Source organism: Oncorhynchus gorbuscha, linkage group LG06 (genome assembly GCF_021184085.1).
Source record: "Oncorhynchus gorbuscha isolate QuinsamMale2020 ecotype Even-year linkage group LG06, OgorEven_v1.0, whole genome shotgun sequence".
Classification (NCBI taxonomy): domain Eukaryota; kingdom Metazoa; phylum Chordata; class Actinopteri; order Salmoniformes; family Salmonidae; genus Oncorhynchus; species Oncorhynchus gorbuscha.
Window position 1 is genome coordinate 63632205 of NC_060178.1, and position 16431 is coordinate 63648635.

Sequence of the window (16431 nt, forward strand, 5' to 3'; positions counted from 1 at the left end):
GTTCCCTCGCCTCGCCTTAGCTGTGGTACATACCCAATTTTGTACATCAATTCTGGCCTAACCTAGACATAAATATTGTATTGTAAAAACAATACAAAGCATACACATGCAAACGACATCATCAAACAAACATCAACTGATCACACCTGCCCAGACCCACTAGCACACATCACTTTCCCCCACAAAGCCTGAAACTGCACCATTTTTTCTCTCCGTAGCCCAGCACTTTCATTATTTAAATAATAAATCATTTGATTTTTCCATTGTAATTAATGATGGCGGAGTGATTCATTTCCACGTTTTTTGTTTACATTTTCTCAAGATGTGTCACGTTCTGACCTTTATTTCCTTTGTTTTGTCATTATTTAGTATGGTCAGGGCGTGAGTTGGGGTGGGCAGTCTGTTTGTTTTTCTATGATTTGGGCCTAGTATGGTTCTCAATCAGAGGCAGGTGTCATTAGTTGTCTCTGATTGAGAATCATACTTAGGTAGCCTGGGTTTCACTGTGTGTTTGTGGGTGATTGTTCCTGTCTCTGCACCAGATAGGAATGTTTGGGGTTTTCACGGTGCTTGTATTCAGTTGTTCATGTGTACATTTACGTATTAAAAGAACCATGGACACTTACCACGCCGCATATTGGTCCTCTGATCCTTTTCGCCTCTCCTCTTCGGAAGAAGAGGAGAAAATACCTTACAAGATGAGTGATGAAAAGAGGATTGTCCAATCCATCGGGTATCTCACTACACCCCACATGCAATGTGTTGTAATAAGCAGACCGACGGGTTAAAGGTAAATGTTCATTATAATACTTCTGACATCCAACTTTCTACCTCTGCACACAACTTCCGGACTTTATAGCATTCCCAGAAAGCATGGTTGGATTTTTGATTATTGAGTCATTATTACTTTACACTTAAGACATGACTTGGGCAGCGTTATAATTGGAGTGCCTTAGGAGGCCTGGCCCACACTACCGTACCTCCTTGCCCGTCCAAATAAAATATTGAAATATTGATTTATTTGACTGAGACACGCATCGTCAGAAAGACGCATCAATCTCATATAAAACATCTGATCGAGCGAAACAGCGCCCCTCTGTCTTAGCATGTGTAAACCATGTATCTGATGCTGTTTTGACAAAAATAGTACGATATCTCCTTTTACTCTCTGTTCTGAACGTGCTAAACGGCCGGTTCGTATACTCTTTAGCTGTACCCTTATCCTACTTCTCCTCTGTTCCTCTGGTGATGTGGAGGTTAATCCAGGTCCTGCAGTGCCTAGCTCCACTCCCACACCACAGGTGCTCTCATTTTGTTGACTTCTGTAAATGTAAAAGCCTTGGTTTCAGGCATGTTAACATTAGAAGCCTACTCCCTAAGTTTGTTTTACTCACTGCTTTAGCACACTCTGCTAACCCAGATGTCTTAGCCGTGTCTGAATCCTGGCTTAGGAAAACCACCAAAAACCTTGAAATTTCCATTCCTAACTATGTTTTCCGCCAAGATAGAACTGCCAAAGGGGGCGGTGTTGCAATCTACTGCAAAGAGCCTGCAGAGTTCTGTATTACTATCTAAGTCTGTACCCAAACAATTTGAGCTACTACTTCTAAAAATTCACCTTTCCAGAAACAAGTCTCTCACTGTTGCCGCTTGCTATAGACCTCTGCCCCCAGCTGTGCTCTCGATACCATATGTGAATTGATTGCCCCCCATCTATCTTCTGAGCTCGTGCTACTAGGTGACCTAAACTGGGACATGCTTAACACCCCGGCCATCCTACAAACTAAGCTTGATGCCTTCAATCTCACACAAATTATCAATGAACCTACCAGGTACAACCCCAAATCAATAAACACAGGCACCCTCATAGATGTCATCCTAACTAACTCGCCCTCCAAATACACCTCTGCTGTTTTCAATCAAGATCTCAGCAATCACTGCCTCATTGCCTGCATCCGTAATGGGTCTGCGACCAAATGACCACCCCTCATCACTGTCAAACGCTCCCTGAAACATTTCTGCAAGCAGGCCTTTCTAATCGACCTGGCTGGGGTATCCTGGAATGACATTGACCTCATCCCGTCAGTAGATGATGCCTGGCTATTCTTTAAAAGTGCCTTCCTCACCATCTTAAATAAGCATGCCCCTCTCAAAAAATGTAGAACTAGGAATAGATATAGTCCTTGGTTCACTCCAGACCTGACTGCCCTTGACCAGCACAAAAACATCCATCCTGTGTCGTTCTGCATTAGCATTGAATAGCCCCCGTGATATGCAACTTTTCAGGGAAGTTAGGAACAAATATACACAGGCAGTTAGAAAAGCTAAGGCAAGCTTTTCAAACAAATTTGCATTCTGTAGTACTAACTCAAAAAAAGTTCTGGGACACTGTAAAGTCCATGGAGAATAAGAGCACCTCCTCCCAGCTGCCCACTGCTCTGAGGCTAGGAAACATTGTCACCACCGATAAATCCACTATAATTGAGAATTTCAATAAGCATTTCTCTATGGCTGGCCATGCTTTCCACTTGGCTACCCCTACCCCGGTCAACTGCCCGGCACCCTCCACAGCAACCCGCCAAAGCCCCCACCATTTCTCCTTTACCCAAATCCAGATAGCTGATGTTCTGAAAGAGCTGCAAAATCTGGACCCCTACAAATCAGCCGGGCTAGACAATCTGGACCCTCTCTTTCTAAAATTACCTGCCAAAATTGTTGCAACCCCTATTACTAGCCTGTTCAACCTCTCTTTCGTATCGTCAGAGATTCCCAAAGATTGGAAAGCTGCCACGGTCATCCCCCTCTTCAAAGGGGGTGACACTCTAGACCCAAACTGCTACAGACCTATATCTATCCTACCCTGTCTTTCTAAGGTCTTCGAAAGCCAAGTTAACAAACAGATTACTGACCATTACGAATCCCACCATACCATCTCCGCTATGCAATCTGGTTTCAGAGCTGGTCATGGGTGCACCTCAGCCACGCTCAAGGTTCTAACCGCCATCGTTAAGAGAAATTACTGTGCAGCCGTATTCATCTACCTGGACAAGGTTTTCGACTCTGTCAATCACAACATTCTTATTGGCAGACTCGACAGCCTTGGTTTCTCAAATGATTGCCACGCCTGGTTTACCAACTACTTTTCTGATAGTTCAATGTGTCAAATCGGAGGGACTGTTGTCCGGGCCTCTGACAGTCTCTTTCGGTGTGCCACAGGGTTCAATTCTCAGGCCGACTCTCTTTTCTGTATACATCAATGATGTTGCTCTTGCTGCTGGTGATTCTCTGATCCACCTCTACGCAGACGACACCATTCTGTATACTTATGGCCCCTCCTTGGACACTGTGTTAACTAACTTCCAGACGAGCTTCAATGCCATACAACTCTCCTTCCGTGGCCTCCAACTGCTTTTAAACGCAAGTAAAACTAAATGCATGCTATTCAATCGATCACTGCCCGCACCTACCCGTCGGTCCAGCATCACTACTCTGGACGGCTCTGACTTAGAATACGTGGACAACAACAAATACCTGGGTGTCTGGTTAGACTGTAAACTCTCCTTCCAGACTCACATTAAGCATCTCCAATCCAAAATTAACTCTAGAATCAGCTTCCTTTATCGCAACAAAGCATCCTTCACTCATGCTGCCAAACACACCCTCGTAAAACTGACCATCCTACCGATCCTCGACTTCGGTGATGTCATCTATAAAATAGCCTCCAACACTCTACTCAACAAACTGGATGCAGTATATCACAGTGCCATCCGTTTTGTCACCAAAGCCCCATATACTACCCACCATTGCGACCTGTACTCTCTCGTTGGTTGGCCCTCGCTTCATACTCGTTGCCAAATCCACTGGCTACAGGTCTCTGCTAGGTAAAGCCCCGCCTTATCTCAGCTCACTGGTCACCATAGCAGCACCCACTCGTGCGCACGCGATCCAGCAGGTATATCTCACTGGTCACCCCCAAAGCCAATTCCTCCTTTGGTTGTCTTTCCTTCCAGTTCTCTGCTGCCCATGACTGGAACGAATTGCAAAAATCTCTGAAGCTGGAGACTCACATCTCCCTCACTAGCTTTAAGCGCACCAGCTGTCAGAGCAGCTTACAGATCACTGCACCTGTACATAGCCCATCTGTAAACAGCCCATCTATCTACCTACCTCATCCCCATACTGGCATTTATTTATTTTGCTCCTTTTCACCCCAGTATCTCTACCTGCACATTCATCTTCTGCTGATCTACCATTCTGGTGTTTAATTGCTATATTGTAATTACTTCACCACCATGGCCTATTTATTTCCTTAACTTACCTCATTTGCACTCACTGTATATAGACATTTTGTTTTATTTTGTTCTACTGTATTATTGACTGTTTGTTTTGTTTATTCCATGTGTAACTCTGTGTTGTTGTATGTGTCGAATTGCTATGCTTTATCTTGGCCAGGTCGTAGTTGCAAATGAGAACTTGTTCTCAACTAGCCTACCTGGTTAAATAAAGGTTAAACTTAAAAAATTTAAATAAATAAAAATATAGATATAAATATATATATATAGATATACAGATATACAGATCTCTGGTTTCAGCATCTTGCAAATTGGAAAGGAAAGCTGGTGATTGCACAGTGCACTGTTCGGGTGCTGGCTTCCCCTAAAGTAATCGTATGTTTTGCCACAACTATATAATTACTCTGGTCTAAATTAATTAATTAAAAATACTTCACTTCATTGAGGCTGATTAGCTGTCTGGTATTTACCATTACACCCATGAAAAAATGTGAGGTATTTCCTGCTTATGGAAATAAAACGCCGGTCCAACTGATTTGTTCTGCGGCAGGACCTGGACATACCTCTGCCGTTATGATGTAAAATGTATGAATTTTGTCTCTTGTATAGTACATTCTATACATTATCTTTATACTGGATTCATCGTACAAATTCGTTAACCGTAATTTCGTTCGCTATGCTCCAACTTTCCCTCCATTTTGTGCCAACATCAGTTCTTTTCAGGTCTTGGTTCGAATAGTTTATTTTTTCGAAGAGATTTTCAATTGAATATGTTCACTGCAAGGTTTTGAACATTTTACCTATCATATGAACATCATTTTCTGACTCAAGTAAGATTCCCTCAAGGTTGCGCAGTTGTCTAAAATATTTCAAATCGAAATTTCGTGAATTTTAAATTGTATGTATTTGAAACTATCAACACTGGTCAGTCAAAAATGTATTTTTAACTGTGTCATTGAAATACGTTTATTTTCTGTTATCAAGTAATTTACGGTTTCTATGCCTTTTTTATTGACATTATTAAAAACAATCCACGTTAATTTGATAAGTTACTTTATAAATGTAATCATTTACAGTTACCTGTCAAATTGCAATCAGTAACGTAACTTTTGGATTAGTCAAACTCAGTAAAGTAATCTGATTCATTGTATTGGATTACTTGCCCCTTGAATGGCATGCAATTTGTAAGTCGCTCTGGATAAGAGCGTCTGCTAAATGACTTAAATGTAAATGTAAATTAGAAGAAGACGAGAAGGATCCATCAAGCACATTTGGTGTGTCATTTATAGTGGTATGCCTTGTGGTCAGACTCGCTCAGGTGGAGTACACTTGCACCTTTTTTCAATGCTTAATTGAATGTGATTGAGAAAACGGAAAGGTGTCCTCATGTATTTTTTCGCAAACCTTTCTGATTTTAAAAGTAATCAAATAAGTAATTAACTAGCTTTTCAAAAATATCTGTAATCTGATGACAATATTACCGCTGGTAATGTACCTGATTACAGTTTTTAGTAATCAGATTACATGTACATGCTTACATGTAATCAGTTACTCCCCAACAGAACACTCTTAAATCTTAATAAATGCCTAGGCATAAAATTATGTGGTCTATTGAATTTCTAAGAGAAGCTGTGTTTTGTCCACATTTTGCAGGACATACCCATACAGTACAGCAGATGGCAGCAACTTTACATTTGAATTTTCAATGGACTCTCTAAAGGGATAATTAATATATTATGCAGTATAAATGAACTGTTGTTATACGATGCAGCCTGGTCTCATAGAGTAGACGTAACATAGTCAATGTAAATTCAGGACACTCAACTTAATGTTATATTACGTTAAGTATGGTTACACAAGACAGAAGATGACTTAATCATCTGTTTTATACAACAACGTAAATATCGAGCTAACCAAAGGTTGCGTGTTCGAATGTCATCATGGACAACTGTAACATTTTAACTATTTAGCAACTTTGCAAATACTTAGTATGTTAGCTAACCCTTCCCCTTTAACCTAACTCCTAAACCTAACCTTAACCCTATGCCCTACCCTAGCTAACATTAGCCACTTTTGCCACACAATTGGAATTCGTAACATATCATACGTTTTGAAATGTATAACATATTGTATGGATTGCTATTCGTAACATATTGTACGAATTGCAATTGTAAAATGTATGACTTGTAACTTGTAACATATACAAAATGGATGATGGACATCCACAAATTAATAGCCTACATACCATACAAAACGTAACATTTCATATTAATTGGAGTGGCTGCCATATTTCATTCTGATATGTTTCCTACTGTTCAATATTCACAATCAGTGGAGAAAAGATCTGAATTTGGCTGCCTGTGTAAATGCAGCCCAGAAAGTGTGGCTGCATTAAAAAAAAGTAGGCCTATGCTTTAATTTGGACCACTGGTTAACTGGAGCCACTGCATAGCCTTAACTGTTTTTAGACTATTTTCCACACCAGTGTTATGGGGCATAGCATCGGTCTGTTTCCTTGGCTATATAGCTTAAAATAGCATCCTATAGTATAGACTAAAAAGTCCCCATTGTCGGGTCATCAGACATGGCGGAAAGTGAATGGTAAATCTGTAGAAGGGGTCTGTCAGCCTCCATGTCTACCATTTATTTATGTGTATGGGAAGTTACGTGACACTTGTGGTCGGGGAGAGGTTTTATGGTGCTTTCAAGACTGGGAAATAACCGAGATCAGGTTATGACGTTGGTGATCTTCAGGTCGGAAAGGCAGGGCTCTATAAAGATGCCTGAGTTTCCGATTTGGAATTCCGAGTTTGATGACAATTCAAAACGTTTTGTTCCGAGTTTCCAGTTGTCTTGAAAGCACCAATAGCATTGAGGTCAGAACTTGTTTTTCTCCCATTGAGCGTCATTTGACCAACTACACCTCCCGCCCCCTCAGCGCACTCTCGGGAACGCGGTTGCACTATTCGACTCAATTTCGTTATCATCCGTTGTCATTTTACTCTTATGTGCAACGGACTTTTCTCTTATGTTCACATCTATTTGTGTGAAGATGACTAGCTTGAAGGCGTTTAAGGAGCCATTCGGTAAGTCTGCACTGTTATTTCAAACGTTAAATGGTATAGATAGGCTATGTCGTTTATGATGCCACCTTTTTGCTAGTGGTTCTTTTTGAGCAACCTTCTCATTTACAAATAAATAGACCCACTGTAATATCGAAATGTAAAAGTAATTTTGTTTTTTAAATGTTGGTTATCTGAACTTTTTAAATAATTCGTTTAAAAAATGTTTTATAATTAATTTCACATTGACATAATTTAATTAAGATAACTTGCATTCCAATGATTCAATTTCAATGTGCTCTTCTCACAAGTGGGATTTCCCCAAACATAAAAATACCCCTCATACTGGTCATCTATGGGAATCAAACCGACAACCCTAGCATCACAAGTGCCATGCTCCACCAACTGAGCCTCATCACATCATCGCAAACCACTTGATGTCTCAATGTACTCAATAACTTTATTGTCCATTGTTTTTCTTCATGGTGATGGAAAGTCTACAGGTACAAACCTAGATGACCAGCCTTTATACAATATAGTACTGTACATTTACATTAAGTGGCTTGTAAGGATGGTAAATTGATACTGAACAAAAGTGGTTATTTTCCATGTTATAATATATATATATATATATATATGATCAAGAAAATATTTACTTTGATTTGGATATTTTGTGTCTTTGCCCATAACTTTGCACCTTCTGATGTAAATGTTTGAGGACAAGGTTTTGTTCTTTGTCATTCTAATGGAATCCAGAATAACAGAGAAAGGGACAGGGCAACAACTCTTGTAATTCTAACTATTGAATCCCGAAAGATACTGTTCTTAATTGTACAACAACATTTTCTGCCAAAGCAGAGATGCTGAAAAAAAATGTTGCCAGCCCTACAGAATTTTTATATCGATCCACTAATACTAGTAAAGGCCCAGTGCACTACTTTTGTGGAAAAACATTGAAACAATAATAATATATACAATACCAAGTCAAAAGTTTGGATCCATCTACTCATTCAAGGGTTTTTCTTTATTTTGCCTTTTTTTATACATTGTAGAATAATAGTGTTGACATCAAACTATGAAATAACACATATGGAATCATGAGGTAACCAAAAAAGCATTAAACAAATCAAAATATATTTTATATTTGAGATTCTTCAATGTAGCCTCCCTTTGCCTTGATGACAGCTTTGCACACTCTTGACATTCTCTCAAACAGCTTCACCTGGAATGCTTTTCCAACAGTCTTGAAGGAGTTACCACATATGCTGAGCACTTGTTGGCTGCTTTTCCTTCACTCTGCGGCCCAACTCATCCCAAACCATCTCAGTTAGGTTGAGGTCGGGTGATTGTGGAGGCCGGGTCATCTAATGCAGCACTCAATCACTCTCCTTCTTGGTCGAATAGCCCCTACACATTCTGGAGGTGTGTTGGATCATTTTCCTGTTGAAAAACAAATGACAGTGTCCATGCTTCACGGTGGGAACCAGACATGGGGAGATCAACCGTTCCCCTACTCTGCGTCTCACAAAGACAGGGCGGTTGGAAGCTAAAATCTCAAATTTGGACTCATCGGACCAAAGAACAGATTTCCACCGGTCTAAAGTCTATTGCTCGTGTTTCTTGGCCCAAGCAAATCTCTTCTTCTTATTGCTAACATTTAGTAGTGGTTTCTTTGCAGCAATTTGACCATGAAGGCCTGGTTCACGCAGTCTCCTCTGAACAGTTGATGTTGAGATGTGTCTGTTACTTGAACTCCGTGAAGCATTTATTTGGGCTGCAATTTCTGAGACTGGTTACTCTAATGATCTTATCCTCTGCAGCAGAGGTAACTCTGGGTCTTTGTTTTCCTGTGGCAGTCCTAGTTTCATCATAGCACTTGAGGGTTTTTGCAAATGCACTTGAAGAAACTTTCAACGTTCTTGACTTTTGCTGGGTTGACTGACCTTCATGTCTAAAAGTAATGATGGACTGTCATTTTTCTTTGCTTATTTGAACTGTTCTTGCCATAATATGGACTTGGTATTTTACAAATAGGGCTATCTTCTGTATACCACCCCTACCTTGTCACAACACAACTGATTGGCTCAAATGCATTAAGAAGGAAAGAAATTCCACAAATGAAATTTTAACAAGGCACACATGTTAATTGAAATGCATTCCAGGTGACTAGCCCATGAAACTGGTTGAGAGAAGGCCAAGAGTGTGCAAAGCTGTCATCGAAGCCAATGGTGGCTATTTCGAAGAATCTCAAATATAAAATATATTTTGATTTGTTTAACACTTTTTTGGGGGGTTACTACATGATTCCATATGTGCTATTTCATAGTTTTGATGTCTTCGCTGCTACAATGTAGAAAATAGTAACAACAAAGACAAACACGGGAATGAGTAGGTGTGTTCAAACTTTTGACTGGTATCATAGATTATAACATTTTTTTATTCCAATTTTTTTTTAAATGTGTTTTTTAGGAGGTGCTGCAACACCCTCAGCACCCCTACTTCCCGCACACTGTGTAAAATGTATGAAAATGTGAGCTGTCCCCTCGAGCTCATACATATAAATTACATTTACTCAGTGATCTGTTTGGACAGATACCTGTTGGGTCTTGAGGATGCCTGCTCAGTTGAATGAGCAGAACAATAATACCCCAATTTTGCACAATGCTCTGATTCTTTCATAAAAATGTCTGTGCTTTTTTTAATGCTGAAACATTGTCCTCATCAGCAAGCCTTGAAGAACAAGCTCTTTATTCTTTATTACTATTGCATTGTGAATCTTCATATAGCAGCCAAGGCCTGTGCAGAAGCTGAGGGCTTTAGGCCAGCAAAGTAAGCCTCCTCTCACACAACAAAATCACAGAACTTATTTGTCCTGCTGGAACTTGAGTTTTACAACACACACACACAACCCTCAATCATTCACCGTACATAGACAAGGCAACTTTCAAAGCATTTGTCCATCTCTGCTTTAGGTATAGAAACTGCATGGATTGAGTTAGGTATTAGCGCGCCATTCATCTCAAGCCATGTGTGGAAAAAAGCATGCCTTGGTCGCTGCAGAGCAAATGCAACATTGCACGGTCTGATTAAACTTTTAGAAACTCGACTTATCTTAGTAGCAAAGGCATGGGTGGTCAAAAAGGAGAAAATCTAGGTTAATCTCTATGGAATCATGGCCTGGAGGGATCTATTATGATGTGGTTTATATTTCATCTATTGAACTTCTTGCAGAGCGAGTAGGTACATGTCTGTGCATTCCCTGTGGAGCAGAAACAATGCTGAGCTGAGATGGGTTTCTGCTTACAGTTGATGAGTAGGGGACATGGGGCTGATGTGTCTCAGCATAGCACTAATAAAGAGGAAGGTAAAATGATATTGAGTATGCATTACCAAAGCATCTGTACACATCTATGTAACCACAGACCTAGAATGAGATTCTATTTTTGTGTCCATCAGCAATTACACGGTTATTACAGTGATCATCACTGCTCTGCTGTTATTGATCTAACTGAGAGTATGGCATATGGTGAGTTAACTGGCATGTCCTCTCCTCTCTTGTCTCACTGTCATCATCATCTATGTAACAACAAAAACGATTGAGAAAATACTGCAATATTTTGTTTGTACCCTCCACAGAAATTATCACAGTTTCTGGACTGTGATATGTTTAAAATAATATTGTTCAATTTATTTATCTGTTATTTTACCAGGTAAGTTGACTGAGAACACATTATCATTTGCAGCAACGACCTGGGGAATAGTTACAGGGGAGAGGAGGGGGATGAATGAGCCAATTGTAAACTGGGGATTATTAGGTGACCGTGATGGTTTGATGGCCAGATTGGGAATTTAGCCAGGACACCGGGGTTAACACCCCTACTCTTACAACAAGTGCCATGGGATCTTTAATGACCGCAGAGAGTCAGGACACCCGTTTTAACGTCCCATCCAAAAGACAGCACCCTACACAGGGCAGTGTCCCCAATCACTGCTCTGGGGCATTGGGATATTTTTTAGACCAGAGGAAAGAGTGCCTCCTACTGGCCCTCCAACACCACTTCCAGCAGCATCTGGTCTCCCATCCAGGGACTGACCAGGACCAGCACTGCTTAGCTTCAGAAGCAAGCCAGCAGTGGTATGCAGGGTGTTATGCTGCTGGCTAATCAAAGCTGGTAATGGTGTTTTAGTATTTATTTTAGTCTGGTATGGCTGCAATGTAAAACTCTGACACAGTTTGCCTCCCACAAAAGAAGTGACATCTTGACAATATTTCCCTTCTTGTTGGTGATATGTTCAATCAATGACACAGGCCCCTTCTCCATTATAGTAAAGTGTGTGTGTGTGTGTGTGTGTGTGTGTGTGTGTGTGTGTGTGTTTACTCATGTCACCAATGTGAGAAACCCTGCTATTTTTTAAAATCTTGTTTGAGGAAGTGAATCCACCCACGTATTGTCGTTTTGAGATCTATGTCTGACTAACACTGTAGTTTTAACTATGTCAACAACTTCATTAATATAACCCATGTGAAATGGTCTTTGGGTAACTAGAATGTGTTTATAAATCCAAGGTTCCCATTTAAGCTGAAGTGAGTGTCAGCTTCATGGAGTGTAACCTAAGAAAGGTCAGAGTAGCTCTTTATTTGGAACTCTGAGGTCTCATACAATAGCCTCACAGTGACGCAGACTGATAGAGGCCTGCATAGCCTTGTAGAGGTATGTTTTAGAGCTGAAAAGAGGGCTTTGTACGTCTGCAACTATCAGGACCCAGGACACTCAATAAGTTCAGATTTAATGTGTCCTCTTCATGCTGATATTTGCTTTGTTGAAAAACTGCATTCCATTTCCATCAGCCATCATTTTCTATCAAATCTGCAATATTGTCCTTTGTGCATTGTTCTCTTCATGTAATCTCCCTGTTACACCTGTCTTGTCTCGACAGATAGAATAATCTCTGAACCAGTGGAGGACACAGATACTAGTAGCTTCATGGCAGAAATGGTACGACCCTCCTAATATCATCAGAAACAAACTAGTGTAAACAAATGTACTATCTGAATTTAAAGGGATAATCCACCCCCAGAAATAAAAAATCATGAAACACCTGTCAATTTGGTGAAAGCCTATGTTCTATCAGTGGTTAAAATAGAACTATACCCAATGATTTAACTTCTAAATGGTCCGTCTGGGAAATCTGAAAATCATGTAGAAACTCGTCATAGCTACCAGTTTCTCGTCACTGGAGATAGGTGATAACACACTATCACGTTTCATAACGCTTTTAAAACAATTACCTGCCCTCCAGATCGGCCAATAGAACACATTAATCCGTTTTATATCGTCATGACAAAGTATATATTTCGCTTAGATGTGCTCAATCTAAACAGTGTACCAAATTATTCAACTCAGTTTCTCCTTTAAGTACCATCTCACAATGTGCCATAGCAACATACTCTGCAATGCTCTCGGTAGTGACGAACTGCAAATTTAACTCACTGAGACACTCCTAAATTGACAGTGCAGTTTGTTTAGGTGATTTTACAGCTAGCTAGCTACTTCACATGCTGATATGGACTTTGGTATTATTGTGTGTAGCTATATTTGCTAGCTAGCTACCTAGCTAACTTGTCAGCCAGCCCAGAGAGAGCATTGCATGGTGGGTTTTGTAGTTAACTTGAACTGCAACATTTTCCCACAATTATTTTCATGTTGCTACCAAGCTTGTTATAATGACAAAATGAAACATTTGTTCACAAAAAAATATTGTTTTCACATATTAGTGTTATTTAACACTCTTTAACATTGTTAATAATTGGAATTAGAGGTTTGGGGTGGATTATCCCTTTAATTGAATAGATACATTGTTTTTGTTAGCAATAATTTTGTTATATTCTTTTGAGCTAACTCTTCGGCCTGTTTAGATTGAGAAGAAAATAGCCATGTAAAGTCATTGAAGCATAGTTGAGTACATTATGCTGGAATTTCTTATGCCCAGGGACTGATATAGAAGCAAGTTGCAACAAGCCACTTTTCGCTATCCAACAGAGTATAATTTTCTCACACAATTTACAGACGTTTATCATTGCTACCTCTCGGTCTTAAAAGATGTATATCGGCATAAATATCTGCATTGATATATAGTATGAAGATCACAATCCATCAGTGTGCCACTTCCCAGCAAAGCTGAACATGTGTGTTTTGTGTCTCTTAGTCCTTGAAGTCCAACTATCCAGTCCAAGTCACAGAACCTCAAGGTGGGTGCTCTAAGCTCAGTACATCTGTTCACACAACTGATGTGCCTTTCTGTGCACTCTGATGAGAAAGTACAGCACTCACTTACACCGTCCATCTGTCCTTTCCAGATGCAGTGACACTGCAGCTGAGGTCCATGCCACCTGGCTACCTCACACCTCCCTCAGGCAGAATAAGACAGGTGTGTAATGGGGTCACTTGCACTGAGCTAAAGTGTATTGTTTCTTTGTTTATGATATTAATGTGAAAATGTGGTGACTAGTCTTGACAGGATGCTCCTGTACACTGTAGCTTTTTAAATATAACTCCAAACCTCCTACCCAGCATCTGAAAATGTCATACCCTGGCTATCTGTAATGTTTGAGCCTTTGTAACGGAAACTAGCTGTTGGTGTCAAAACCACAAGACCATTTTGATGGGTGAGAATTATCACTTTTTTTCCATAGGAAAGGTGTTGTGAGTTGGTTTAAAAAGGTTGTGATTATTTTAATGGTATCAATAAGAATATTGTGAGGTATTCTGAATCATATTTGTAGTTAATTCCACTCTAGAATTACAACAACTGAATGTAATGTTTTGTTTTACCCAACCTCATACAGCCAGTAGAAGTTGGTGTGGAGTGCATCTGCACAGGCTCCATCTTACAAGGTAAATTAAATTAGCGTTTTTATCATGATGTATACTGTATTTCCGAACAACATTTCCAAGCATATGTTCTACATATTTTCGACACAGATGCATTACACTAACATACGTGTACCTAAAATGGTAGTCTAATCATTTCCATGTACAGTGTATATATTTCCAAGGCTGTTGGTAATTCCATTTTCCTTGCCCCAATTCCTACCCCCTAGACTTCCCCAAGGAGCTGCAGTTCTTGAACAACCCCTGTGAGAAGTGCTGTTGCTCAGCTCCACCTCCAAAGATCAGTGACCTGATGGATGACAAGGACTTGCTGGACTTACTGCGTCTTAAACTGGACCCAAATCATTGCACTGTTAAGAACTGGAAGAACTTTGCGAGCCGTTGGGGTATGAGCTATGATGAGCTGACTCTGCTGGAGCACCGGACCCAGGGCTCAATGTGCCACAGCCCCACACAAGAGTTCCTGCTGCGCAACAACCACAAGACCGTCACTGAGCTCACCGAACTTTGCCGGGTGTACCAGCGCATTGATGTACTGCGGCTTCTGCAACGCTGGATGGATAACGACTGGCCCTCACGCTGGCAAAATGCTCATTAACCACTTGCCCCAACCCCTGAAAATCCCTCAGAAATTATGCATATTACTTTTTACATTTTGCTATACACTTTATTGAATTAGCAACAGGGACTTGGACCATTTTTTTCTTTAACAGAAGCCCATTTATTTAACATCCAGTGGTTCAAGGATTTTGGTTGAGTTGGTGTGCAAAAGACCGGTGGATCACATTTTATGACTCCTGCGGAGTTGAGGACTTAATAGGACTGATTTCCATTGTGTACTCTTTACCAATAATGTAGTTCTGAGCATCTCAACCACCTCATTATTTTATTTTTCAAAGGTCCCGCAACCTCAGAATTGCTGTGTGTCCAATAGTGATGGGTTGTTCGCGAACAAACGGCTCTTTATGAACAGATCCTTTTTGGTGAACTTCAGGAAACAAATCGCATCGTTGAAAGAGACGTTCATTTGGCTCCCTGATTTGCATACTGCTACTATGCAAATATAACGTGTACATTCTGGTCCACATTCATTTTTGCAGTGCGTTAAAAATGAACACCATTTTTCTGGGACCGATCTAATAATTTGACCACGTAAACATTTGTTTGAACACGTATTTCATGATCTGACATAATGGTAGCCTATCTTTTGGGCTTTACGTTGGAGATTGGAAATCATGGTTCTAGGTCAATCTTAAGTGGAGCTGTGCTAACCAACATGGCATATCAAGAAGTGGAAAAGAGCGAAGATTTAAATGGTGAACTGTTAGTACATTTTTACTTATTAGAACAGTCACCATAGTAATGCCAGACAATAATAATTAATCTAGTATACAGTGCCTTGCGAAAGTATCCGGCCCCCTTGAACTTTGCGACCTTTTGCCACATTTCAGGCTTCAAACATAAAGATATAAAACTGTATTTTTTTGTGAAGAATCAACAACAAGTGGGACACAATCATGAAGTGGAACGTCATTTATTGGATATTTCAAACTTTTTTAACAAATCAAAAACTGAAAACTTGGGTGTGCAAAATTATTCAGCCCCTTTACTTTCAGTGCAGCAAACTCTCTCCAGAAGTTCATTGAGGATCTCTGAATGATCCAATGTTGACCTAAATGACTGATGATAAATACAATCCACCTGTGTGTAATCAAGTCTCCGTATAAATGCACCTGCACTGTGATAGTCTCAGAGGTCCGTTAAAAGCGCAGAGAGCATCATGAAGAACAAGGAACACACCAGGCAGGTCCGAGATACTGTTGTGAAGAAGTTTAAAGCCGGATTTGGATACAAAAAGATTTCCCAAGCTTTAAACATCCCAAGGAGCACTGTGCAAGCGATAATATTGAAATGCAAGGAGTATCAGACCACTGCAAATCTACCAAGACCTGGCCATCCCTCTAAACTTTCAGCTCATACAAGGAGAAGACTGATCAGAGATGCAGCCGAGAGGCCCATGATCACTCTGGCTGAACTGCAGAGATCTACAGCTGAGGTGGGAGACTCTGTCCATAGGACAACAATCAGTCATATATTGCACAAATCTGGCCTTTATGGAAGAGTGGCAAGAAGAAAGCGATTTCTTAAAAATATCCATAAAAAGTGTTGTTTAAAGTTTGCCAC

At 40.2% G+C, this 16431-nt stretch overlaps 1 protein-coding gene across 1 annotated transcript; it reads left to right on the forward strand.

Annotated features, from left to right (window-relative positions):
* Positions 1-7217: 7217 nt before the first annotated feature.
* LOC124037213 (ectodysplasin-A receptor-associated adapter protein-like) lies at positions 7218-15749 on the forward strand. The gene is made up of 6 exons (XM_046351881.1): positions 7218-7378; positions 12293-12351; positions 13562-13604; positions 13713-13783; positions 14202-14250; positions 14457-15749. Exons 1-6 carry the CDS (start codon positions 7321-7323, stop codon positions 14843-14845), a joined length of 669 nt encoding a protein of 222 aa, XP_046207837.1. The 5' UTR covers positions 7218-7320; the 3' UTR covers positions 14846-15749.
* Positions 15750-16431: the final 682 nt, after the last annotated feature.